We start from the raw sequence: 22,086 nt of genomic DNA on the forward strand, positions 1-22,086 counted from the left end.
ACTCAATCCATCATCCATTATCCGTAATAAATCTGTAGACATCGCGAGGAGAACAATCCGAGAATATTTCCATCACGTGAGTCTCTGGTGCGCTTAGTTTCACTTGGTCGTTCTCACATCTATCTTCGTTCTTCAACATGGAGATCCCTTCTTTCATCTCCTCAGCCGCCCAGAACAGCCCTCAGATCAAGACGATTGAGATGCACACCACCGGTGAGCCCACTCGGATCGTGTACTCTGGCTACCCTGATATCACGTACGCTTTTATTTCTGCTATTCCTCCCGTAATATATGCTTTACCCTGACCGAACAAGCGGAACTCTGCTCGAGCAACGAGCTCATGCAAAAGCCCACCACGACCACATTCGTCGTGCTCTCATCTACGAACCGCGAGGCCATCGGGAAATGTACGGAGCGGTTCTTCGGCCATCTTCAGAGCTTGTCGAGTCCGGCGAGGCGCATTTGGGCGTCTTGTTCCTTACCAATGAAGGCTACAGTACCATGTGCGGCCATGCCACCTTGGCCGTCGCAAGGTTGGTGGTCGATCAAGCTGGTGCTGGATCCCAAATCTTCCCCATTCGCCGTCCCATCGATTTCGATAACCTTGGATCTCGAGACGAGGTTGTTGTCAGTCTCCACGTTCCGTGTGGCCTCGTAAATGTCACCGTTCCAGTTAGGAGAGGGAGTAATGATCGCTGGACAACTGATATACGTCGACCCATCTCATATCGCTCCGTACCAAGTTATGCCACTGGAATTGGTATTACCGTTCCTCTCCCGTCGTCCTACCGCTGGCCTGAATTAGGACAGAGGGAAAGCATTATCGTTGACATTTCCTACGGAGGAGCTTTCTACCTCGTTGTGTCGCCTGACACCCTGGGTTTCGCGGATACCCTGGCGAAACCGGATATCCCAGGGCTGAGTCGAGCTACTGCACAATTGAAAGAGGCCTTCAACAGCTCACAACACCTTCGACAATCCTTCCTCTACCACGCCGAGCATTCGGATCTGCAGTTCCTTTACGGCACGCTTGTCACAGATGCCAAGACTGGACTTGCAAGCCCGGGTACTGGCGGAGCGGAAACAACAATCTGCTTCTTCTCGGATGCTCAGGTCGACCGAAGCCCTACTGGTTCGGGGGTGCAGGCAAAAGTGGCACTCGCGTACGCGAAAGGCGAAAGGAAGCTGAGCGAGAAGTGGGCGTATCACAGTGTCCTTTCCAATCGGTACGATGGAGAGGGTGCGTTTGTGGGCGAGGCTGTTAAGGAAGTCACCGTCGGAAGCCATAAAGCTGTGATCGTTGAAGTGAGCGGCTGGGCACGGTATACAGGGGCGTCGAGCTTTCTGATCGAGGATGGAGATGCTATTGGCGAGGGCTTTTGGTTTGATGGGCTCGGTGCTGCCTAGAGCTGGCTAATCTTTCTCCCATCCATGACGAGCCTCGAAATTCAGGCGCATTTGCGATAAAGACGGTCGGAAGAAAAGGATGAGAGGCAGGGGAGCTTCAGGAATCCGGTTCGCAGATCCGGCTGCAGCCCGACGCGGGACGCAAGGCTTTTGCGGCTTTTGCGGGGTTTGCAACCAGCTAGCCCGCGGCGTCGGCTCGAATCGTCATCGTCCATCCATCATTTTCCAATCAAATATCTTGCTGTCCGCTCCGTCGAAGTCGAGATTTTACGATCCACGCAACTCATACCCACTGCGCTAAGAAATGGGGGCCGCTTGCCTCGTTGGAAGCACGGGTTTGGTGGTTCGGCCATGCAAGCGAAAGAGCCACGATCAACAGCACTAACTCGTCTCAAAGGGATCCCAAGTTTTAAACCTCTTGTTGAGCGAGAATGCCATCTCCTCCATCCATGCTTTCGCTCGCGGCAAACTCTCCGCCGACGCAAAGCTCGAAGTCGTCTCCAACGCCGATTCATCTGACTGGCCTAATCACTTTCCACCAACCTGTTCCGTCTTCATCTCCGCGCTCGGCACGAATGCGCGCAAGGCTGGCGGCTTCGCGAATCAAAGAAAGATCGACTACGAATTGAACCTCGCCTTGGCAAAAGCCGCAAAAGCCCAAGGAGTCCGCATTTACGTTTTAATCTCAACCGCTGGCGCGAACGTCGACTCAATCATCCCTTATGCAAAGATGAGAGGCGAGCTGGACGAAGCGATCAAAGCGGTCGACTTCGAACATACTATCATTCTGAGACCTGGGCTTCTTGTCGGGACTCGCTCGGATAGTAGGCCGGGGGAGTATGCAGGACGGAGAATGGCAACCTTTCTTGGCTGGATCAGCGGCGATCGACTCAAGGATCCGTGGGCGCAGGACGCGCATGTAGTAGCCAAAGCTGCGCTGTCGGCCGCATTGGAAGCGCTGGAGGGGAAGAACACGGAGAAGATGAGGCTTTTGTCCCAGAGCGATATCATCCGTCTTGGGAGGACGGAATGGAGAGGTTCTGGCCTAGATAGCTAGATTTTGATTATGTAGTTTGTGGAAGGTTGTAAGATCACCGTATACTCCGAGCCACAGCACAGCAGGCAGACATAATCAGCGTTGTATCCACCGTAAATTGCAGTCCCCAACGGGACCTGAAGACCGTGATCCAATCGCATCATCGATTGTCATGGCCGCAGTTCGGGCTTCCACCGGGTTTTACGGATTCTGCGGGTTCTGGCGCTCTTCAGCTGGACACTGCAACAAAGGCAGAGTATAAAGGTGCTCACATTCTGTTGCTGTAGAGCCTCTCATCACCTCCACACACCTGATAAAATACCACCACTACACAGTATTACCGCCATGCCTGCCGCCCAAGACATCCTACGCTTCCTCCAAGGACAGCTTTTCCAGACGCCAACTCTGCCTCGGGCCAGTTTCGCGGGAAAGACGGTCGTCGTGACGGGTGGAAACACTGGCTTGGGGTTTGAATGCGCGAAACAGCTGTAAGGTTTCATGTCCTTATCTATTCGATGGTGACGTCTAATGGTTAGATAGGGTGCAGCTTGACGTCGACACGCTGATCCTTGGCTGTCGCAACGTATCGAAGGGAAAGCAAGTCAGGTCCAACCTCATGAAAAATGCGAAGAAGAACACCAGTATTCATGTCTGGCAAGTCGACATGGCTAGCTTCGCCTCGGTGAAGTCGTTCGCAGAGAGGATTCGAACGGAGCTGCCGCGCCTCGATGCACTCGTTGCCAATGCCGGAATTTCCACAAACGAGTACCTCACTGCGGAGGCCTTTGAGCAGACGTTGACTGTCAACGTCGTTTCGACTTTTCTGTTGTCACTTTTGTGCCTGCCAAGTCTGAGGAAGACGGCCGTACAAGATGGATCTCCGACCCATCTCACCGTGGTCGGCTCATTGGTGCATTACTTTGCAGACCATTCGCAACTCCAGCAGCCGGCGGCAGGCACAGTATTCAAAGCGCTAAGTGATGAGAAGCAGGCAGACATGGCATCGAGATACTTCCTCAGCAAGTTGATCGTGCTGCTCTGTATCCAGGAGTTGGCGAAGCATAGTCCGCAAGGCAACCTGTCGGGAAGACCAAGCGTCATCATCAATTGCCCCAATCCCGGATGGTGCAAGACTGGACTGTTTCGGCAAGACGATGGCGGTGCATTTGCGCGGAATCTTCTTAAGCTGATTGGAAGAACAGGCGAGGTGGGAGCGCGAACGCTCACTTCCGCTATTGCAGCCGGTAGCGAATCGCATGGCTGTTATATGAGCGAATGCCGCGTCAAACCTGCTGGGGTCTGGGTAAGAAGCCAGGAGGGCCAAGCGGTTCAAAAGAAGATCTGGAATGAACTCGTCGATACGCTGGAGGACATCTCACCGGGGATAGGTAGTGTGTTGTCATAGAGGCAGGCCTTGATCATCAGCTGAACGAGCCCGTTAGAATCGCATGGAAATGATACCAAAATCAATCGCTCGCTTACTGAAGAAATCAAGATTGTCGTTCATATCGTCGAGGTAGAGGTTCCAATAGTCGCCAGGGTCGTTGAAGCCATGATTACGCCTGAAGTCGGCAAGCCAGTCAGTGTTTTGGAGCTCATCTGCTACGTCCTGATTGGAAGCGATGCTATCCGTGAATGAAGGAATGCTGAAGGTCTGATCGGGGACGGTTGACAGGAACGCTGGTTGTCTAGATGCCGTTGCTCCACGCTTCTCTCGTATGGTTTTCGCCTTGAGCATTAACCTTGCGATTGGTTTCCATAGCAGCCCACAGCGTTCATCAGCATGCAGATGGTCAGTAGAGAAAGATACTTGTTGGCATTCGCGGCACTTACTACGGCTTCGGCGTAATCATCGAAAGACTTTTGCGCAACTTCCCAAGCGCGATCTGCCTCCGGACCTCGGGCGGTGCAGAGTTCAGCAAGTACGATGGCGAGAGCATACCACTTGACCCATGAAAACCACGCCCAGGGTGCGAATTCGATCTGCGTTCGCTTCATCTGGCTGCTCTCAAGGACGCTCGTAGCTGTGCTCAGCAAGTCAAAGTCGCCGTCAACATTCGCGCCATGAGGATTGGAGCCATTGCCACTTCGGTAGAGTGGCCGACGAATCAACAGACGCATAGCCACAAGGCTTTCGTTTGCGACAGCGAGCGTGAACTTTTGTATCGAAGAGCCAGAGTGATCAAGCAATGACGAAAGTTGCAGTACAGAGTGCTCAAATTCGGAGAGGACGCTGTGCTGTTGCCGATGGACAATGATTGGATCGACAGTGACGTTCGATGAAGCCGCTGATAAGCCAATCTCCGTTAGACGGCGCTGACAGATCCCTGCACGGTAGATGATCGAGCTGAGTGACATTTCCGTGTACTGAGCGTCCAATGGTCGGCTCGGTGAGGGAGCATGCTCAGGGGACAATTCATGATCGTTGATGTTGAGAGGCCACGAGGGAAAGTCGTCTGACCTGAGTAGAGGCTGAGATCCACGATCGAAGGAACACTGTAGGTCCAAGACGCCGATGCAGAACCAAAGTCGCCTCTGGATCTCGCCGTCGAATGCAGGTTTGAGACGATGCGGTATGCCTTGCGCATTAGCGAGACGGATGGCAACAGCGGTCAGCGTCCATTGTTGAGCCTTGGCTCGGATGACTCGGAGCCCAGCCTGGTGAGAAGTGAGTTAACGTCGCTAAGGAATGACTCAAGTACTCCAACGCAGGAGTGGAAGCTGAGGCGACTTACAAGGTAAATGACGAATGCCTGCAGAACCAATATGCTCGTTGTCGTAAGCAATCCCACTTCAACGAGGGCCGCTTCCACTCGCTGAAGAAGATACTCCACTGAGACATCTGTGCCTCGCAATTCATGCTTGAAGAGAGAGCACGCAGCGGTGAACAATATGGCTGATTCCAAGGCCTCGATTTCCAGAGACCGCTGTCCCTTCACCGACAGGATCTGAAGGAGTACGGTGGGCCAGTGCAGGGGTTTAAAGATGACATCGACACGCTCCTTGTACACAGCCATCAACCAGTCGCGAGTTTCGGGGCCAGGGCCTTCGTTCAGCCTTGCGATATGTGGACCCGTACCGAGGAGAAGACTGCTTGCGTCAGGGGAGATAGTGGCACTGGCCGGCGTTGAATCACCCTCACCGCCCAGCTCTCCATCCACATCATCTTCCAAAACATGTCGCAGACCAGCCACAGCATCCGAAAGTTCTACCCAGAAATCCGAAGCAATAAAAGATTCGATTGGCTTGATCGCTGAACCTACCTGCCGTTCAGGATGGGATTGTGGTTGGTTGGACTGCAAGCATCAGCTTTGAGACGCAGCAGTATGCGCAATTACACACAGCGTCATGATCTGAAGAGCCATTCTGTTGATATTGTGCAACAACGGCCTCCAGACGAGCAATGCGATCCGTCAGGGCGTGGACAGTGGAAGTGCCTCGCCGCTGTGCTCGACTCCGACCCCGAGGCAGCCGATGCCGTTGAACCGCGGTGCACGAAATGCCTGCTTTGACGCATGCGGCGCAGGGAACGGTCTTGCTGCACTTGGTCTTGCGTTGCTGGCATTGCTCGCAGCTTAGCTGCGCCGTCGGGATCGTGAGACTCGACTTTGTAGTCATCGATAGTGCGTTTGAGACGACGTTTTACATTATCAAAATACGAGGACAGAAAAGATGACGATTGCGCGTGCACGATGAAAGCTGACGGAATGGACGAGACGAGAGTTCGACGGAGTGCAGTTCAAGATCACGTGCGCACGCACCACCGCGTTTGGCGGGGGCGCGTTAAGTGGCCGGCGTTTCCTGAACTTTGGCTTGATGAGGAGTCCTCACACCACACAACCACACCGCAACGACCACCATGGCTTTGCTCGTCGACAAGCACCGTCCGCGAACGTTGGAGGCGCTGAGTTATCACCCAGAGCTCTCAGAAAGACTACGCTCCCTGGCGGCCAGCGGCGACTTCCCCCATCTGCTCATCTATGGTCCATCAGGCGCGGGCAAGAAGACGCGCATCACCGCTACACTGCGCGCCTTGTATGGTCCGGGCGTGGAGAAGATCAAGATTGATAGTCGCGTCTTTCAAACAACCAGGTACGTTCACTCTGCGAAGATGGTGTCGCTTCAACTCATCCTCGACTTTTCCCAGCAACCGCAAGCTCGAATTCAACATCGTCTCCTCCAACTACCACCTCGAAATTACCCCCTCCGATGTCAATCAATACGATCGCGTGGTCGTGCAAGATCTCCTGAAGGAAGTCGCGCAGACCCAGCAAGTCGACTTGGCTGCAAAGCAGCGCTTCAAGGTCGTTGTCATCAACGAAGCCGATCACCTCACTCGCGATGCCCAAGCAGCTCTACGACGGACCATGGAGAAGTACTCGCCGAACCTGAGACTCATTCTGCTGGCCAACAGCACGAGCAACATCATTGCCCCCATCCGGTCGAGATGCTTGTTGGTGCGAGTCGCCGCGCCGACGGAAGAGGAGATTACAGATGTGCTGGCAAAGGTGGGCAAGAAGGAGGGATACAAAAGTGATGCAGGACTGGAAGCGAGGATTGCCAAAGACTCCGGTCGAAACTTGAGGAGGGCATTATTGATGTTTGAGGCTGTGCACGCCCAGAACGACAACGTCAACGAGAAGACTGTCATTCCTCCTCCGGACTGGGAAGCGTTGATTGAAGTTATTGCAAAGGAGATTTTGGAAGAGCGAACACCAGCCCGTATCCTGCAGGTTCGCGCGAAACTCTACGATTTGCTCTCGCATTGCATACCCGCGACGACTATCCTCAAGGTATGCACTGGCGCCCTGCATTATTCTGAGTGAGAAACTAAACAACATTGCCAGACTCTCACCTTCAAGCTCATGCCCAAGATTGACGACGGCTTGAAAGCGGATGTCGTCAAGTGGAGCGCTTTCTACGAACATCGCATACGGATGGGAAGTGTAAGTGATGCCTTGATACCTATTCACTCCAAGTCGCATTGCTGATTACCACGATAGAAAGTCATCTTCCACCTCGAGGCCTTTGTCGCCAAGTTCATGCGGTTATATGAGGGGTAAGTCTTCATCCAGCACCACCTTTGTCCGTTGCTAACCGATGGCACAGTAATCTCATGGGCATGGATCTCGATTTTGATGATTGATGGAAGAACAAAACGCTTTCTCTTTTGTTATGCTCGGTCTTAGCGCGGCGCTTTTAGACAGTTGAGAGATGATGCCTTGATGTGGACCCCGCTTGCATCATTGTTGTGCAGCTCCCAACCCGCAAGTGTTTCTTGATTGCGCAGAACTTCCAATTAAACACAACGTGTTTTCACCACCAATCGTCTCTTCCTCCGTTCCGTCAAATATCGACATCCCAGACTCACCATGTCTTCCAATCTCATGGACACCGAGCCCGGCGGCGAACAGACACAGTAAAAGCAGAGCTTCCCTACTTTCAATCTCCGATTGTCAAGTGCTGATTGCGATCGCTGAAAAGATATGAAGGCGCCCACACCGATGTGGAGCCTCACAAAAAGTCTACGGGACAGATGGGAAAGGAAGAGGACAAGACGACGACCGATTCGAAGAAAGCAGAAAAGCGTGCAGAGCAAGAGACGGGAGAAGGACAACAAGAAGGCGAGAAGAAGGCAGACTAGCAATTGAGGCGGAAGGAGGCCCCACGCGACGAGCGTGCAGCACGAAGAGATGTTGAGATCCGGGAGATATTGAGGTCGAGAGCCGGCGCCTAGCAGTACTGCTGGGAATGAAGTACGGGCAATCGAACGACGTTCGAGAAGATCAGCTACGTTTGCGCCGCTTTGAACAGTCTCGATTATGTGGTATCATATACAGTAACCATGCGCTATCGCGGAAATGCATCGCTATGCCCCCATATCAAGTAACCGACCAGCCCTCAACTCCCTTGCAGCCTTCGAGGCGAGCCATCCATGCATCAACCCGATCATTCATCCAGTGTGACTGGTAGTCTGCCCACCGCTGGCCCAGCTCGGGGAACTTGGTACCGATTGAGCATCCCGGCGGCCCCACGGAGAATTGGAGACAGTCGGCGTTGTCTTGACACAAACGTTTGCATGTTTCGTAGTCGTGATTGCCCGCAACGACCAAGTCGGGCGAGAGATTGTTCCACTCGCTCCGGTCGGCGGTGATGTTAGGAAGGACCAGCTTCCTGAAAATTTCTCCGTGGTGCAGAATGTCTGCCTGTCGATTGTCGAAGGGCTTGCGATTCTCTTTCGCGGCCGCAACCAGCCGTTCCCGAATCCATCCTTGCTCCAAGTTCCACATCCTCTCCACTTCGGGTGAGGCGAGGTGATGGTAGGAGAGGGCAGGCCTGCACCACATCGCTTCGTTCGTGAATGCCTTTGGCTGCGAAAAGTCCATTTTCTCGGGGTGCCCGCCTTGGAACATGGGCCATGAGTACGTCAGATCCACGTCGACCGCTTTCAGCGCTTTGCCCAGAATGCAGTCGCCGGCCCAATGTTGCGCAGTGTAGTGGTGCCAGTAGTTTGGCTTCTCGGCGTAGAGCTTCGCAACCTTCTCCATCGCAGGCCGGGACAAGACGAAGACGGAGCCGCCGTGCGCGTAGACATCGAATCCGATCATGTTTTCGCTACCGTAGTAGTGTGGGTCGTACGGATCCAGCTTCTTTATCCACTGCAAGAGGTTGGACCATACAACGTAGCTGTCGGACTCGACGAAAACGAACCACCAGCCTTCCGGGCGCAGATCCAGCGATTCCCGAATCATGGGCAGAAACTTCCACTTGTCCAGTTTCCAGCCCGGATTTTCGATCTTGCCGACTTTGCTGCCTTCAAAGCTCGCGCCGCCGGAGAGCTCTTCGGGACGTAGCGCCGATCGCCCCTTCGCTTTCAGCCGACGGTAGATCTCAAAGTCGGGATTCGATGCGACTATGTCAGGGTTCATGTTTTTGAGAACATCGTGCACGGGGTAGTCCTGGAAGAGTTCTTCATAGTCGGAGAAGACGAGGAGATTGTCAAAGCACTGAAACGTGGTTTGGAAGTGCTTCGGCAGCTTGTCCTGGATTTCCGTCGCTCCGGTGCGCATGACCACGACCAGATCTTCGACGGTGGCAAGATCCCGACATGGGAATCGACTTGTTTGGATTACCGGCTTCTCCGCAGCCGGATAATATGAAGTCCATTTGGGCCGAGAAGGCGCGCGAAAGGCCAGGTGTAGGCCGAGGGAGAAGATGAGCACCAGTGTGAGGGCGAGCGCGACCCTCGAGCGTGAGAAAGGGACCGGCATGTTTTAGTGCATGGGCGGAGTGATTATCGTGAAATCAACATGTCCAGCGGCGTAATCTCCCTGAAAGAGGTCATGCTGTCGTACAATGGCCAGAACGAAGAACGTGTAGGACGCGGGAAGGGGCCTGTAGTACACTTAAGGGAGTGCAACTGTATGATTGGAGAAGTTGAGGAAATGGCGTTGAGTACCTAGGTCGCTGGGCAGGTGCTGACGTTATTTTACAAGCAGGGGGTGACACGCCCCACTCGCCGTATCAAAGACAAGCTCCGGGGCAGCCCGCTTTTTAGCTTGACCTTGATCCCAGTCCATCCTCTTCGGACCCTTGTCAGGAGACATTATTACACATCGGCCGAGATGGAAGATAAGATACTGCATCGTTGTCTGTGCAAGTGCATTGATTCCAGTCTCCTCAAATGGGCAGCACACGTTACATAAACCACTCTAAGCAAACACATCCACCACATATCGCTCATTCCGCCTCTCTCCAAACCATTCTTCCACCTCTTCTTCCGTCATCACCTGCCCATTATTCGTCCCGCTCTGCATCAACAGGTGTTTTGCAGCACCTCCTATCCCCGTCGACACCTCTGGCCCTCCACACACGAAAACTTTAGCCCCCGCTCGCCACATGCGCAGCACGTCGTCTTTGTCCTCCAGCATGCGGTCTTGAACATACTTGCAGCCCTTGGAGTTCTCCGGCTCGCGTGAGAAAGCGTATTTCACGTCCACTACTCCATCTTTGATCCAGGCATCAATCTCGTCAGCGTACAGACGGTCTTTGGTCTGGGAGCGGCAACCCAAGAACAGCAGTGCCGGCGCCAGGGTCCGTCCTGCTGCCTTTTGAACAGCACGCTCCTGAAGGAAGCCGCGGAAGGGTGCATATCCAGTACCAGCCCCGAACAGAAGGATTGGGCAGGAATCGGGATCTGTCGGCAGACGGAAGAACTTGTTGGTCGCTCGGACGGAAACCAGGACCTCGTCACCGGCTCGCAGTGATGACAAGTAGTTTGACGTGACGCCGATGAACCTGCCCGCTCCGGCATTGGAAGCTTCGTCGATGATGCTGTATGTGATTGTGCACTTTTCTGGATCGTGCAAGGGCGAGGATGAGATGGAGTAGTGTCGAGGCCGCAGTGGAGGCAGCATGGAGACGAAGGTACTGAATGGCATTTCGATCGATGGGTATTGGTCGAGGATGTCAAGTACACTCAGTCGGAGCTCGGTGATTCCTCCTGGTCCAGCCTGATTGAGCATTGACTCCAGCCGCGACTTCTGTTCCGCATCTTGAGCGGCGGCAGCACATGCTCGCAGATCCTTCTTGGTCACTGGCTGCCCGAGCTCGACATATCCTCGGAGAAGGTCCGCAGCGGAAATCGTCACTCCCGTTGGGAGGAATGTTGCCGAGCCAGGCTTGATTGTGATTGTAGCGCCAGACGCAATGTTGAAGTTTTTCATCGCTCTCCTAACACTGTCGGCTGGAGTAAATGGAAGGATGGCCAGGTAATCGCCAGTGCTATAGCTTTGACCTTGAGGAAGCTTCACCTCCAGATGCCGCTTCTCGGGTTCGCTGGGTGCAGTGAGTATGCGTGCGTCCACGACAGTACCTTTCTGTAGATCTTGTCTCAGGTACGTCGTGCGGTCCTGGGCGGCTACTTGCATCTCTAACGCGGGAAGCGCGACCGCCTTTGTGTCAACGTGCGGAGCCAAGGCTGGCCACAGAATGCCGTCCATCCAGCTCTCGAAGTCGGAGAAGATGCGGTTGTTAGCAGCGTCCGTGAGGCCTCGTTCCGCAATACGTTGTCCTCCCGACTTCTGCATCAGGTCATCCACGAGTTTCGGTATTCGGTGAAAGGTACTCTTCCAATCGCTGTGACCGCATCCAAATACGGCATACTCCACGCCATCGAGGTTTGATGTGTTCTTCGCCGATTCAAGCCAAGCAATGAACTGATTGGCGTTGTCAGTCGGTTGTCCTTATTACAGAATGTTAGTATTGGTGTAGCACAGCTCTCTTTTTCTTCTCTCAGAACCCACCTTCATAACTCGCCGCGATAATAATGACGGGTCGGTCTTTCGGGAGGGCACCAACTGCGGAGTTCATCTCTTTCACCTGTGCCGAAAAGCCATGGTGGTGTGCCTCGATGCTGAGTTTCTGCGCAAGAGATTGACATGTCCCCGTATTCGATCCGTAAATCACCGTGAATGGCTTTCCACTGCTGCCAGCGCCCTTGATCGCAGAGACGCTTCCGTTGGTGGCCACATCTTCATTCGTCTGCCCACCAGTGAGGAAGTGCTGCAAGCTGGTAGGCGTGATACCTTCGCGAAGAGTAGCACGCATGTAAAAGCCCTCGGGCTTGATGGTCAGCGTTTGTTTGATCCTCATCTGGTATTGCGGGTCGTCCAAGCTAAAGTTGAATGTTTGCAGCATCAACGCGAGGACCATTTGCGCCTCTTGCCAGGCGAACGCCCGGCCGATACAAGCGCGAATGCCGGTGCCAAAGGCTTTCCATGCTCCCGCTGGTAAGCGTTGAAAGTTTTCTTCAAGCATGCGGTCTGGATTGAAATCGTTCGTGTCTTCTCCGTATACTTTCGGATCCCGCTGTGCTTTGCCAATGAGACACAACACCTGGTCGCTTCGCCTGATGGCATACTTGCCACCGAGCAAGGGCTCGACATCATTGGGATTGTCTCCGCGGATGCTTCGGGAGAAGCCAGGGGCTGTGGGCGTCAGGCGAAGAGTTTCTCGAAGGACTGCAGTTATGTAATGCAGGTCCTTGAGATGGTCAATTGTCAGCCTCTCGCGGCCCACGACCCGGTCGATTTCCTGCTGCGCTTTGAAATATGTTTGCGGATTCTTGAGGAGGTTGAGCATGGCAAAGGACAAGAGGCCACTGGTTGTTTCATGCCCGGCAACGAGAAAGGTGGTCATGTTGGCGGAGATGAGGTCGTTGTCCATCGTCTCTCCCGTCTTGGGATCTTTGCCGTGGATCATGGCGTTCAGCAGGTCATGCTTGTCTGTCGGGTTGTCTCTGCGGTTTTGGACAAGCTCGTGCGCCACCTCACGCATGTAGTCTCGGGCCTCTTCGAGCTGTTGAGCGGACTTGTCCCACGGCAGCAATTTGCGTACTAGCGAGCCGACTTTCAGTCGATCCGAGGATGCAGAGAGCGTGGTATTCATTGCGTCGACATATGGATGCATCTCGTTTTGGTAGAACGAGTTGAAGCGATATCCCATCCCACACAGGGCAATTGTGTCCAGGGTGAGTCGTGTGAAGTCGAGTGTAACGGGGATTCGATAGCTTGGGCCCTTTCGTGCCCACTTTAAGACCAGCTGGCTTGCAATGTCGTGCATCTCGCCGAACATCTGTTGGATACTGAGCGGTCCAAATGCTGGCATGAGAATTCGATGAGCGAGCTGCCAATCGATGGAGTCCTCGCTCGGTGCAGAGAATAGTCCGCTTCGCGGCGCTCCTTTTCTCTTCAAAGACGCCAGGGCATCGCCGGGGGTTTTCCAGAAGCGCTTTTCGTCGCATAGTTCTTCCAAGAGCTCTGCACTGGCGATGGTGATGCGTTCCTGGCCGAGAATGGTGATTTTGAATATGGGCCCGTGGATATCGACCATGCGTTCAATCGCGTGGAGAGGCACCTCATCTTGCAGGTCGAGCAGGTTTCCCAGTATAGGGAGGCCCTTTGGTGCCGGAATGTTCTCTCGCGCATCTGGTGTGGGCGGAGCTGGACGAGATGTGACCACGGCGGAGGGCATGTTGAAAGGAAAATGCTTGAACGATGAAACAAAACAATAGACTGCAGTCCCAGGATGCTGGAAATAGTAGGAGGTTATGCAAACCTAGTCGCTCCTCGTGGCGTCTTATATAGACATGTACAAAAAGATAGACAGGACGATACGCGGAGAGATGTCGGGCCCGATGGTCGACCACCACCCGAGTAGCGTCGCTGGAGCACGACAGCTGAAAGCCGATGTCGAGGATGCGCGCAACGCCTACCATGCCGGATCGTAGCCAAGTTGGGTTTGCAAGAAGTAGTGCTATTTGGCGTGAACCACTCCAGCTGCGCGGGTCGGTGGGTCGCTCTTCCTGCCACCGTTCGGCTGACCTGAAATCCTCCATCCCAATCGGGTAAGCTGTGCGACGTGCATTAAACCGGCGAGCAGCCCAATCTTCAACCACGGTGGTTTGAAATGACGTGGACGGGTACCTAGCTTGTGTCGCCGGATCCTATCTGACCGGAGCGCGCGGGTTGGGAGTCGTGGGCGCGTTACTTGCCTCCAAACCTCGAACCCGGATCATCCATGCACGACACCCAGAGTTGCTCACCTGGCCTATCAGATCGCTGAAAGACGGTTCGCACGTTGCCTTGCCTCACAAGGAACAAGCGCCGACGTTGGCATGATCATGGCCCTGGCAGGTGAAACTCGCAGAACGGTCTGATCGCCGCGTCATGTGTTGAGGTGCAGCATGCTGTGCGACGGAATGCAGTAGGCGACCGGTGAGAGTAAGGCTGTGAAGAGCAGGCGACTTATTATACCGCGTCGAAAACCCGCTCTGTCTTTGCGACATTTCCCTCTGGCGCTGCGAGCGGCGCTTTTCTGATCTCACAAGCAATCCAGCGCTCGTGTGTGCATTTGACAATCAAGTTTCACATCTTTCGTGCCTGGAGAGGGCTCTCATGAGATTGTTCTCGTTCAACACCGTTGCTTCACGTTGCCGCAGAGTCGCCAAAAGCGGAATAGCGCGTCGGCACCCGCGCATTGATCCTCCGGCGCATGACGTACGTGCATCGACTTCCAACCTCCATCTCCGTCGCAGTCGACAACCTGAACCCAACTTCTCCTCCCTTCATGGCCGCAGGGTCAATCGTGTCTGAGCGCATGCGACGGCCCGCCATGTGGCGACACAGCCGTGCTCTCCGGGACTGACTCAGGTCTCTGCATCGCCAGAATCAACAAGCGGCGCATCAAAGGCCATTGAGCAGCGCACCACACGCCGAGCGCTTCACGCAATCTCAGCACTCTCGACGCTGAAACCCATCATGCGTCGAGCATCGTAAGAAGTGTTTGGCGTGAAGGCGCATGGTCCGACATGACCGCGAACAACGCATCTCCATCATCTCGGTTTTCCCGCGACCGCGCCGACGACTTGCCCAAGCCCACAATGACAGCCTCCCAATGTGATGAGGGCCAGCCCACGGCGCACGGGCGGACAGCCAGCATCATCCAAGACGTGTCTCATGATCACGTTTCAAATCCTCCCACGAACACCAAGATCGATCCGGCGATGTTCGAACTTCTCACTGCTCGGGTCGTCGAAGAAGCCACCAGGAGAATGGCAGCACAGCGAACGCCGCCCTTTTCCGCCTCGGGCGCATCGTCTCCTCACTCTTCTCAGTCCCAAGCGACGCCTTTGACGCTTGAGCAGGGCGACTCCGTCTTCGGCATCAATGCGACATCCCCTCCGCGCCCTCCCTCCGACGTCGACAGTCATTTCAGTCAACATAGTGGTACAAGTGGGAGACGGTCGGACGACATATGGAGCATGGAAGATGCAGAGCTGCCGGCTACGAGGAGCGGGTCAGAGAGGACTACCCGGCCAGCAGCGGGGTTGAGTAGAAGCAACCTTCCGCAAGAAGATGACGCTCGGGTTGAAGAAGACATACGATCGAGCTCGCGACCGGGCAGAAAGGACAGCAAGCTGGGAGCGGATGCAGCTTCCGATGGACTTTCGAGAGGTGTTCATAAAACAGAAGCGCCAGGCCCAGAGGAAACGGCTCTCGAAAGGGCTTGGGGACCTTTGTTCTGCGATGGTGAACCGACTCCCCGACTCAGTTCTTTTCTCCGCGGCCTCGCCCTCCACTTAATCGACGACTACGAACCCAAGCGCAGCCTCGTCGTCACGCCAGCTAAGATGCAGAGATTCTACAGCGAGACCAGAATCGATGCGGAGATCTATCCATGGGACACAATCTTCGGCAGGCTACCCGCCAAATCGCTGTCGAGGATGTACTCGAGGCTCGCTTGTCCATATCATCTGGTTCAAGAAGGCGATCAAGATCACCCAACCATACCGTCCCTGACGCCTCGGGGCTTCGAGATCTTCATGACCTGTCTCATCCAGGCGCAACCAGATGCGGAGTTTGATCGCCTCGCGAAGGCCGTCATGCATATGCCCATTTCAAGCGCGGACAACATGGCCGAGCGGTTTCCCAAAGAACTCTCACGGCGTCTTTTCCCCGCAACACCGCAGCTTGCCTCACAGCAGAGACTTGTGGCAAGTTTAGATCACGAGCCGGATATCCTGGACCAGTTGAAGGGATTGGTGTCTATGCCTCCACCGCCGCCACCAATGCCGCAGCGCGATGCAAGCTTGTATCCCGAACGTCAGCGTCAGCCGTACTCCAGGACTCCGCGCCAAACCGGTGCTCTGAGCGACGATGATTTCGACCTACCATACGTTCCGCTGGAGCGACAGCGGCTGCCATATACAGGACGAGAGGGCAGTGGCAGAGTCTTTGGCGAAGATCCTCCCCTCCCGGCCCAGCCTTATGGTGCCGAGGCCAGCAACAGAAGGAGTACTGGAACTGGTGCAAGAGTGCCGACAAATTCGATGCACGGCACCTCTTCAGGCTCCAGTGAGCCGATCAACATACCTCCACGGACTCAGCCACGACCTCCCGCCGGCTCGCCACCATCCGTGCACGGCAGGCAACCCAGGCTTTCACGTCACCGCTCCTCCCCTCCGCCGCGGAGTGCATTCGGCAGAAGTGACTCTTCAATTCCCGCTATGCCCGAGCAACAATTTGGAAGCCGCCTCCATCCTGCCCAGAGCAGCCCCGAGCAAAACAGCACCGGAATGGGAAGTTTTGAGAAGGGCGGGAGTCGAGGCTTTCGCGGCGAGTCCTTCTCCACACGCAACGCGCCAGCTTTCAGCGCATACAACTATCATCCTGGATCCATGGGTGGGCCAGTAGGCGACCCTCTGCCGTCGAGCAGCTACGAGGCAAGGCGGGCATGGCAGCCGCCTCCGCCTGAGACTGCCAGAATGCGAGACAGACGACGAAATACGATCAACAGTCAAGCGAGTGGGCAGGGCGGCGGACCAGATTGGCATGGATCTTCTTCTCCGGCCGGCAGCTTTTTCCCTCCCTCCATGACCTCATCCGGGTCGGCACCACAGCATTAGCGACGCCGTGTGCCTTCACGTGAGAGCAGTGAGGAGGACAGGGAGGAGCGCGGGCGGCGGAGGCGTTCGCGTCGGAGTTGACAAGCATCCTAATGATTATACGAAGACGATATCCGAGTTGGGATGAAGACATGAGATGCACATGGCGAAAGCGGCGTTCGACTTGGCTTTTCCCGAGGTTGTTTCTTACGGATTGCTTTAGACGTAGCGGAGATACCCCATGCGTAGCTTGGAATGTAATGATAGGGCACGTTTACCTGTGACTTGAAGACGGTGACATCACACGAGGTCTGTTCGTATAGGTAAGGTCATCAAATGAAGTTGGATGTATCGAGATGCGAGGCCCTGCGGCCCGTGCGCTTGCCTGAAACGCCCTAGGCCGGGCGGGGTGGTGGTTGGGTGGATCGGGAAGGGCGGCGGAGCGTTTCAGGTGGCGCGCCTGACACCCGCCGAGAGGCTCCTTCCTTACAAATCCCACACCTCGTCGCTTCCCCCCATCCATGTCCCGTTCATATTGCGATCCTCAAGGTCTGTGTCGTCGGGGCGAGTCGTGGTGGAGTGTCGACAGCGTCATTCGCCGCCCTGCACCTCTCTGCTCATCTCGCTCGCCTGTACCCTCGTGTTGCTCTGATCGGTCCACTGCACTCTGATTGCTTGCACCCTGCGCCTGCACTGGCAATTGATGCACCTTCTTGGCACGGCGACAACACAATGAACTAAGCGGCCGAGCAACTCCCCCGACGCCATCCCCTTGGCTTGGCCAGTCCTTTGTTCTCCTCTTTCATCTGCAACCGCAACCATGGCGGCCGTCGCTGCACGCCCTCCGCATGCCGGAAGCCACTACGGCGGCATCCCCATGAGCAGCAACATGAACGGCGTCTTCACCTCCCCCACCGAGTCCGAATTCTCCGAGCCCTACGGCAAAGACCCCCGACACTCCGTGCTGGAATGGGACGAGGCGCAGGTGGCCGAGTGGCTGCGCAGCATCAACTGCGCCCAATACATCGACCTCTTCCGCCGCAACAACATCAACGGCGAGAACCTGATCGACATGGATCAGGCTATGCTGAAAGAGATGGGCGTCAAGAAGATTGGAGACCGCGTGCGAATTGGTGCGCAGGCCAAGGTCTTTCGCAATAGCGTGTGCAAGAGGACGAGCAAGAGGAACATGAACCGGGTATGTCAGATGAATTTGAGGAGCGACTATCCATGTACTGATGTCCGAGAGCAGCTGTCCTTGGCCACACTTGACAACCACTCCGCCTATACTCCTCCCTCTTCCGGCTCCCCACGCGCCCTACATGCCCCCAAGAGTTCCCGTGCGGAGAAGCGAATGTCGCGCCAGCTGAATATCGGCGATCTCAAGGGCCTCTCACCTTTCGCCATCAAAACTTCTTCCCGTCCCAACTCCCCCATCACCGACCAGGAAAGCCGTTCTGCAGCTTTCCGCCGGGGTGAACCCAGCCCCATGATCGCCACACGTAACAAGGACGGTTACTTCAGTCAGCCGCCAAGCGCAGGTGCGCGATACACCGGCAGCCAACGCACTACTCCGTTGGAAGCTCCGCAGTCCGCACGTTGGGGTCATCTGAAAGCTTCTCCTTCGGTAGACGCTACCAGCTCCTCCAACATCGTTGGTGCTCTTCCGGTGGACAAGCCTCTGATTCGTGTAATCTTCGAGAATGGCCGTTGCTCCGTGGTCAACATTGAAGGCTGCCGGACCGCCGAAGACATCATACGCACAACACTGCGCAAGGGCTCACTGAACGAAAACCATTTTCGGTCCTACTGCTTCTGGGTCATGGACGGCACAGATCCCGATCCAGCCTTTTGTCGACGGCTGGGCGAGGCGGAGTTCATCAAGCTTTGTAACGATGGTGTCCGCAGCGAACGTGGTCGGCTAATTTTGCGAAAGATCCACGCAGGCGAGCCCGCGGGAGAGCAATTGAAGTCCGCCGCTCGTATCGCCGAACAGCAGTCTCCAGAGCCACCGGCCATCGAGGTTCAATCAACAAACAAGACACGAAGTCAAATGAAGATCGAGAAGCTGATCGGCGAGCCGCTTGCCGCTGTCAGCTACCCCATGTCTCCCGACAGCCAGCAGCAACGGAATGACTACTTCGACTCTCAATCGTTTCTCTCGAGAAATGCCAGCCAAACGTCCACAGCATCTGCCCGAGCACGCAAGCTGAAGGACTTCTACGGCGCCCGTCCGCCCACGGAGCTGATTACCCAAGACTTACAATCCTACTTCCCCGAAGTGGCCAAAGAAGAGATGGATCGCACAGTGCGGATGTCCATTCGAAGAAGTCGGCGATTGAGCAGGGCTGTCAGCAGGTTGAGCACCGTCAGCAGCATTAGCGTTTCGAGCAGCTTGAGGGACGCGCCGCCTCTTCCGTCAATTGCAGATCAATGGCTCCGAGAATCTGGTGGACAAGCTCGAATCCCTGGCCTGCGGCCTCTGAGTGTGGTGCGCCTGGGCCGACCGGATTCATACCGAGAGTCCGTGACCGGCAGTATGCTGGAGCCGTTGGACGAAGAATCCCCACTCGAGCACGACCGGAAGAGCTTTGCCTCATTTGGACCGGAGAGCGGAGGATCAGAGTCTGGACTCAACCGCAACCTGTCGGTCACCGATCCGGAAGGCAACACGGTCATGCAGTCGTATTTCGACGAGGGCGCTAGTAGTCCTGGCGGCACCGACGTCGATACCAGCAGTCTCAACCAGCGACTATCTCAATTCATCGCGGAGGATGGGGAGGAGCCGGATGAAGAATTGATGGAACATCTGGAAAAAGACAGCTGGGATGACCTCAAATACATGAAAGGCGCCATGATTGGCCAGGGCTCATTTGGAACCGTCTTTCTGGCCCTTCACGCCGTTACTGCCGAGCTCATGGCAGTGAAGCAAGTCGAAATGCCGTCAAACAGTGGCACTGCAATGGATGCGAAGAAGAACAACATGATTGAGGCTCTCCAGCGGGAGATTAGTCTCTTGCGCGACCTCAAACATCCCAACATCGTGCAATACCTGGGCTCGAACAGCGATGAGTGCCATCTCAACATTTTCCTTGAATACGTCGCGGGCGGCTCGGTGGCAACGATGCTGGTCAACTATGGCACGCTGGGGGAGACGCTGATTGCCAACTTTGTCCGGCAGATCCTGCAAGGCTTGAACTATCTGCACTCCAAAGACATCATCCACCGCGACATCAAAGGCGCCAACATTCTCGTGGATAACAAAGGCACTGTCAAGATCTCCGATTTTGGCATCAGCAAGCGCGTCGAAGCATCTTCCCTTCTCCATCCCCAGCCGCCTTTCAAGCGCGGCGGCCCCCGAGTGTCTCTGCAAGGCTCGGTGTTTTGGATGGCGCCGGAAGTGGTCCGCCAAACCGCCTACACCAAGAAAGCCGACATTTGGTCATTGGGCTGCTTGATTGTGGAGATGTTCACTGGCTCCCATCCTCATCCTAATTGTACCCAACTGCAAGCCATCTTCAAGATTGGAGGCAGTGGTGGGGCGGCGAGCGAGAATGCCCGTCCTGACCTGCCCGAGCAGGCGAGCGAGGATGCCAAGGAGTTCTTGCGCAAGACGTTTGAGATTGAGCACGAAAAGCGGCCGACTGCGGAGGAGTTGATGGGCTATGCATTTTGCGCTCCCGGCAAGGCCTGATGACTGGTCTGTGTAGGATATCGGCGTGTTGTTGCCTAGCACATATTGTATAACATATTGTATTTCTACCCGAACTCTATCACCTCACGTTCCGGCAGTAAGCACATCGTATGGTCCCGCTTCCCGAGCTGAACTCTGCCTTTTCTATCTCCCCAGCGTTGGTCGCCCATCAACTTCAACATACTGTCTGCACAATGGTGAAGGTAGCAATTGCTGGGGGAACCAGCAGTACGATGTTCTGCTTTCATGGCGTTGAACTCGAACGCTGACTGAGCTCATACCAGATGTTGCGCTGGAGGTGATTGATGCACTGTGTGCTGCGAACAAGCACGAGATCTTGTTACTCTCGAGAAAGGTGCGTCACCGATGGCTACTGATGCCTTTGCTGCCATTGATCATCTAAATGGGTAGGATGTACCAAGCATTGAAACAAGGCCGGGCGTGAGTTGGGCGAAGACGGATTACCTGGACGTACGGCAACTTGTCGACCTCATGCGTGGAACTCACACGCTGCTTTCTTTTGTCGTCACGCAGACGGATCCCAATGATATCACGCAAAAGAACCTCATCACTGCAGTGGTTGAAGCCGGGGTGAAACGTTTTGCTCCCAGCGAGTGGACTTTGTATGCGGCATGCGGGTACGCACCAGGACCGAGGTCAAATCTGATGCCTGCCGCAGGTCGAGCTTTGAGCATATGCCGTGGTATGCCGGCAAGGCTGAGATTCGCCAGTATCTCAAAGACCTCAATCGAGAACGGACGGTAAGGAATGAGTCGCTGGTTGCGACGAATACAACTCTAGCTCACACCAGACATTGCCACACAGGTATTGGAGTACTGTCTTTTCCTCCCCGGCCTCTTCACGAACTACCTCACCCACCCTTACAAGTCTGCAAAACATTTCAACTCGTTTGAGATGCACATCGACTTTGACAGACGCCGAGCGTTGATCATGGAAGGAAGCGAAGACGATCGCATTACTCTCACCACTGCTCAGGACTTTGCTCAGATTGTGGCGCGAGCGGTGGAGTATGAGGGCGAATGGCCAGTTTTAGGCGGCATCAAGGGTACGGAGATTACAATTGGGGAATTGCTCAAGCTGGGTGAACGAGTTCGAGGTATGGCAGACTGTCGTAATGGTTGACTGAGGAGCGGTGCTGACATGCTCTCGTCGAAAGGCGCACCATTCAATGTCGAAAGGCTGAAAGCCGATGATTTGAAGGCCGGCATAGTCAAGGCTTCGTGGCTCCCTTCGGTGGAGCATTCGGGCACGCAGAGCGAGCAAATGGTCGCTTTCATCTCTATGCTCACCGCTGGAATGCTTCTTGGGACGTCGTCCGGCGCGCTGAACGTGTCGGATGAGTGGAATCGTGTGTTTCCCGAGTATCACTTCACTTCGGCGGATGGATTCCTGGCCAAGGCATGGATGGGCAAGCCTTGAGCGAAGGCTTCTAAGTAGAAGATGGTTCGAAGTATCGCTGCCATCTTAACCGACATACTTTGC

General features: G+C 55.1%; 11 protein-coding genes across 11 annotated transcripts; 8 read left to right on the forward strand and 3 right to left on the reverse strand.

Moving 5' to 3' along the window:
• Positions 1 to 34: 34 nt before the first annotated feature.
• BDY17DRAFT_356668 (proline racemase) lies at positions 35 to 1,620 on the forward strand. The gene is made up of 2 exons (XM_033738287.1): positions 35 to 256; positions 315 to 1,620. The coding sequence occupies exons 1-2, from the start codon at positions 138 to 140 to the stop codon at positions 1,405 to 1,407; spliced, it is 1,212 nt and encodes a 403-aa protein (XP_033585863.1). The 5' UTR covers positions 35 to 137; the 3' UTR covers positions 1,408 to 1,620.
• A 6-nt stretch (positions 1,621 to 1,626) lies between these two features.
• Positions 1,627 to 2,516, forward strand: BDY17DRAFT_272783 (uncharacterized protein). The gene is made up of 2 exons (XM_033731965.1): positions 1,627 to 1,750; positions 1,805 to 2,516. Exons 1-2 carry the CDS (start codon positions 1,712 to 1,714, stop codon positions 2,462 to 2,464), a joined length of 699 nt encoding a protein of 232 aa, XP_033585864.1. The 5' UTR covers positions 1,627 to 1,711; the 3' UTR covers positions 2,465 to 2,516.
• A 272-nt stretch (positions 2,517 to 2,788) lies between these two features.
• On the forward strand, positions 2,789 to 3,848 carry BDY17DRAFT_257993 (uncharacterized protein; the record flags this gene model as incomplete). Its single annotated transcript, XM_033731733.1, has 2 exons — positions 2,789 to 2,931; positions 2,984 to 3,848. 2 exons carry the CDS (start codon positions 2,789 to 2,791, stop codon positions 3,846 to 3,848), a joined length of 1,008 nt encoding a protein of 335 aa, XP_033585865.1.
• A 170-nt stretch (positions 3,849 to 4,018) lies between these two features.
• On the reverse strand, positions 4,019 to 6,147 carry BDY17DRAFT_53780 (uncharacterized protein). Its single transcript, XM_033738477.1, has 4 exons — positions 5,786 to 6,147; positions 5,179 to 5,739; positions 4,280 to 5,101; positions 4,019 to 4,209 (listed from the first exon to the last, which is right to left on the reverse strand). The coding sequence occupies exons 1-4, from the start codon at positions 6,059 to 6,061 to the stop codon at positions 4,132 to 4,134; spliced, it is 1,737 nt and encodes a 578-aa protein (XP_033585866.1). The 5' UTR covers positions 6,062 to 6,147; the 3' UTR covers positions 4,019 to 4,131.
• Positions 6,148 to 6,268: 121 nt separating this feature from the next.
• On the forward strand, positions 6,269 to 7,748 carry BDY17DRAFT_305316 (P-loop containing nucleoside triphosphate hydrolase protein). Its single transcript, XM_033734849.1, has 5 exons — positions 6,269 to 6,535; positions 6,591 to 7,236; positions 7,291 to 7,389; positions 7,447 to 7,502; positions 7,553 to 7,748. Exons 1-5 carry the CDS (start codon positions 6,303 to 6,305, stop codon positions 7,587 to 7,589), a joined length of 1,071 nt encoding a protein of 356 aa, XP_033585867.1. The 5' UTR covers positions 6,269 to 6,302; the 3' UTR covers positions 7,590 to 7,748.
• Positions 7,749 to 8,241, forward strand: BDY17DRAFT_305318 (uncharacterized protein). The gene is made up of 2 exons (XM_033734850.1): positions 7,749 to 7,862; positions 7,928 to 8,241. Exons 1-2 carry the CDS (start codon positions 7,816 to 7,818, stop codon positions 8,085 to 8,087), a joined length of 207 nt encoding a protein of 68 aa, XP_033585868.1. The 5' UTR covers positions 7,749 to 7,815; the 3' UTR covers positions 8,088 to 8,241.
• On the reverse strand, positions 8,242 to 9,886 carry BDY17DRAFT_305321 (putative galactosyltransferase). Its single transcript, XM_033734851.1, has one exon. It carries the CDS (start codon positions 9,712 to 9,714, stop codon positions 8,326 to 8,328), a length of 1,389 nt encoding a protein of 462 aa, XP_033585869.1. The 5' UTR covers positions 9,715 to 9,886; the 3' UTR covers positions 8,242 to 8,325.
• Positions 9,887 to 10,155: 269 nt separating this feature from the next.
• On the reverse strand, positions 10,156 to 13,477 carry BDY17DRAFT_328070 (bifunctional P-450:NADPH-P450 reductase; the record flags this gene model as incomplete). Its single annotated transcript, XM_033737785.1, has 2 exons — positions 10,156 to 11,687; positions 11,749 to 13,477. The coding sequence occupies 2 exons, from the start codon at positions 13,475 to 13,477 to the stop codon at positions 10,156 to 10,158; spliced, it is 3,261 nt and encodes a 1,086-aa protein (XP_033585870.1).
• A 1,064-nt stretch (positions 13,478 to 14,541) lies between these two features.
• BDY17DRAFT_305324 (uncharacterized protein) lies at positions 14,542 to 17,174 on the forward strand. Its single transcript, XM_033734852.1, has one exon. The coding sequence runs from the start codon at positions 14,814 to 14,816 to the stop codon at positions 16,908 to 16,910; it is 2,097 nt and encodes a 698-aa protein (XP_033585871.1). The 5' UTR covers positions 14,542 to 14,813; the 3' UTR covers positions 16,911 to 17,174.
• Positions 17,175 to 17,389: 215 nt separating this feature from the next.
• BDY17DRAFT_305325 (uncharacterized protein) lies at positions 17,390 to 20,664 on the forward strand. The gene is made up of 2 exons (XM_033734853.1): positions 17,390 to 18,087; positions 18,142 to 20,664. Exons 1-2 carry the CDS (start codon positions 17,710 to 17,712, stop codon positions 20,581 to 20,583), a joined length of 2,820 nt encoding a protein of 939 aa, XP_033585872.1. The 5' UTR covers positions 17,390 to 17,709; the 3' UTR covers positions 20,584 to 20,664.
• A 113-nt stretch (positions 20,665 to 20,777) lies between these two features.
• Positions 20,778 to 22,023, forward strand: BDY17DRAFT_328073 (uncharacterized protein; the record flags this gene model as incomplete). Its single annotated transcript, XM_033737786.1, has 6 exons — positions 20,778 to 20,811; positions 20,868 to 20,938; positions 20,995 to 21,206; positions 21,263 to 21,344; positions 21,409 to 21,700; positions 21,761 to 22,023. 6 exons carry the CDS (start codon positions 20,778 to 20,780, stop codon positions 22,021 to 22,023), a joined length of 954 nt encoding a protein of 317 aa, XP_033585873.1.
• Between the last annotated feature and the right edge of the window lie 63 nt (positions 22,024 to 22,086).

The sequence above is a fragment of the Neohortaea acidophila genome (genome assembly GCF_010093505.1).
Source record: "Neohortaea acidophila strain CBS 113389 unplaced genomic scaffold BDY17scaffold_12, whole genome shotgun sequence".
In the NCBI taxonomy this organism is placed as follows: domain Eukaryota; kingdom Fungi; phylum Ascomycota; class Dothideomycetes; order Mycosphaerellales; family Teratosphaeriaceae; genus Neohortaea; species Neohortaea acidophila.

Coding starts and splice junctions, on each gene's coding strand:
- BDY17DRAFT_356668 (XM_033738287.1), top strand. CDS start 138: ATGGAGATCCCTTCTTTCATCTCCTCAGCCGCCCAGAACAGCCCTCAG. Junction 257..314: donor TCTGGCTACCCTGATATCAC/GTACGCTTTTAT, acceptor TGACCGAACAAG/CGGAACTCTGCTCGAGCAAC.
- BDY17DRAFT_272783 (XM_033731965.1), top strand. CDS start 1,712: ATGGGGGCCGCTTGCCTCGTTGGAAGCACGGGTTTGGTG. Junction 1,751..1,804: donor TTGGAAGCACGGGTTTGGTG/GTTCGGCCATGC, acceptor CTCGTCTCAAAG/GGATCCCAAGTTTTAAACCT.
- BDY17DRAFT_53780 (XM_033738477.1), bottom strand. CDS start 6,061: ATGACTACAAAGTCGAGTCTCACGATCCCGACGGCGCAGCTAAGCTGC. Junction 5,740..5,785: donor GCTCTTCAGATCATGACGCT/GTGTGTAATTGC, acceptor TGATGCTTGCAG/TCCAACCAACCACAATCCCA. Junction 5,102..5,178: donor AGGCATTCGTCATTTACCTT/GTAAGTCGCCTC, acceptor ACTTCTCACCAG/GCTGGGCTCCGAGTCATCCG.
- BDY17DRAFT_305316 (XM_033734849.1), top strand. CDS start 6,303: ATGGCTTTGCTCGTCGACAAGCACCGTCCGCGAACGTTGGAGGCGCTG. Junction 6,536..6,590: donor CGCGTCTTTCAAACAACCAG/GTACGTTCACTC, acceptor GACTTTTCCCAG/CAACCGCAAGCTCGAATTCA. Junction 7,237..7,290: donor CCGCGACGACTATCCTCAAG/GTATGCACTGGC, acceptor CAACATTGCCAG/ACTCTCACCTTCAAGCTCAT.
- BDY17DRAFT_305318 (XM_033734850.1), top strand. CDS start 7,816: ATGTCTTCCAATCTCATGGACACCGAGCCCGGCGGCGAACAGACACA. Junction 7,863..7,927: donor CCCGGCGGCGAACAGACACA/GTAAAAGCAGAG, acceptor ATCGCTGAAAAG/ATATGAAGGCGCCCACACCG.
- BDY17DRAFT_305321 (XM_033734851.1), bottom strand. CDS start 9,714: ATGCCGGTCCCTTTCTCACGCTCGAGGGTCGCGCTCGCCCTCACACTG.
- BDY17DRAFT_305324 (XM_033734852.1), top strand. CDS start 14,814: ATGACCGCGAACAACGCATCTCCATCATCTCGGTTTTCCCGCGACCGC.
- BDY17DRAFT_305325 (XM_033734853.1), top strand. CDS start 17,710: ATGGCGGCCGTCGCTGCACGCCCTCCGCATGCCGGAAGCCACTACGGC. Junction 18,088..18,141: donor GCAAGAGGAACATGAACCGG/GTATGTCAGATG, acceptor GTCCGAGAGCAG/CTGTCCTTGGCCACACTTGA.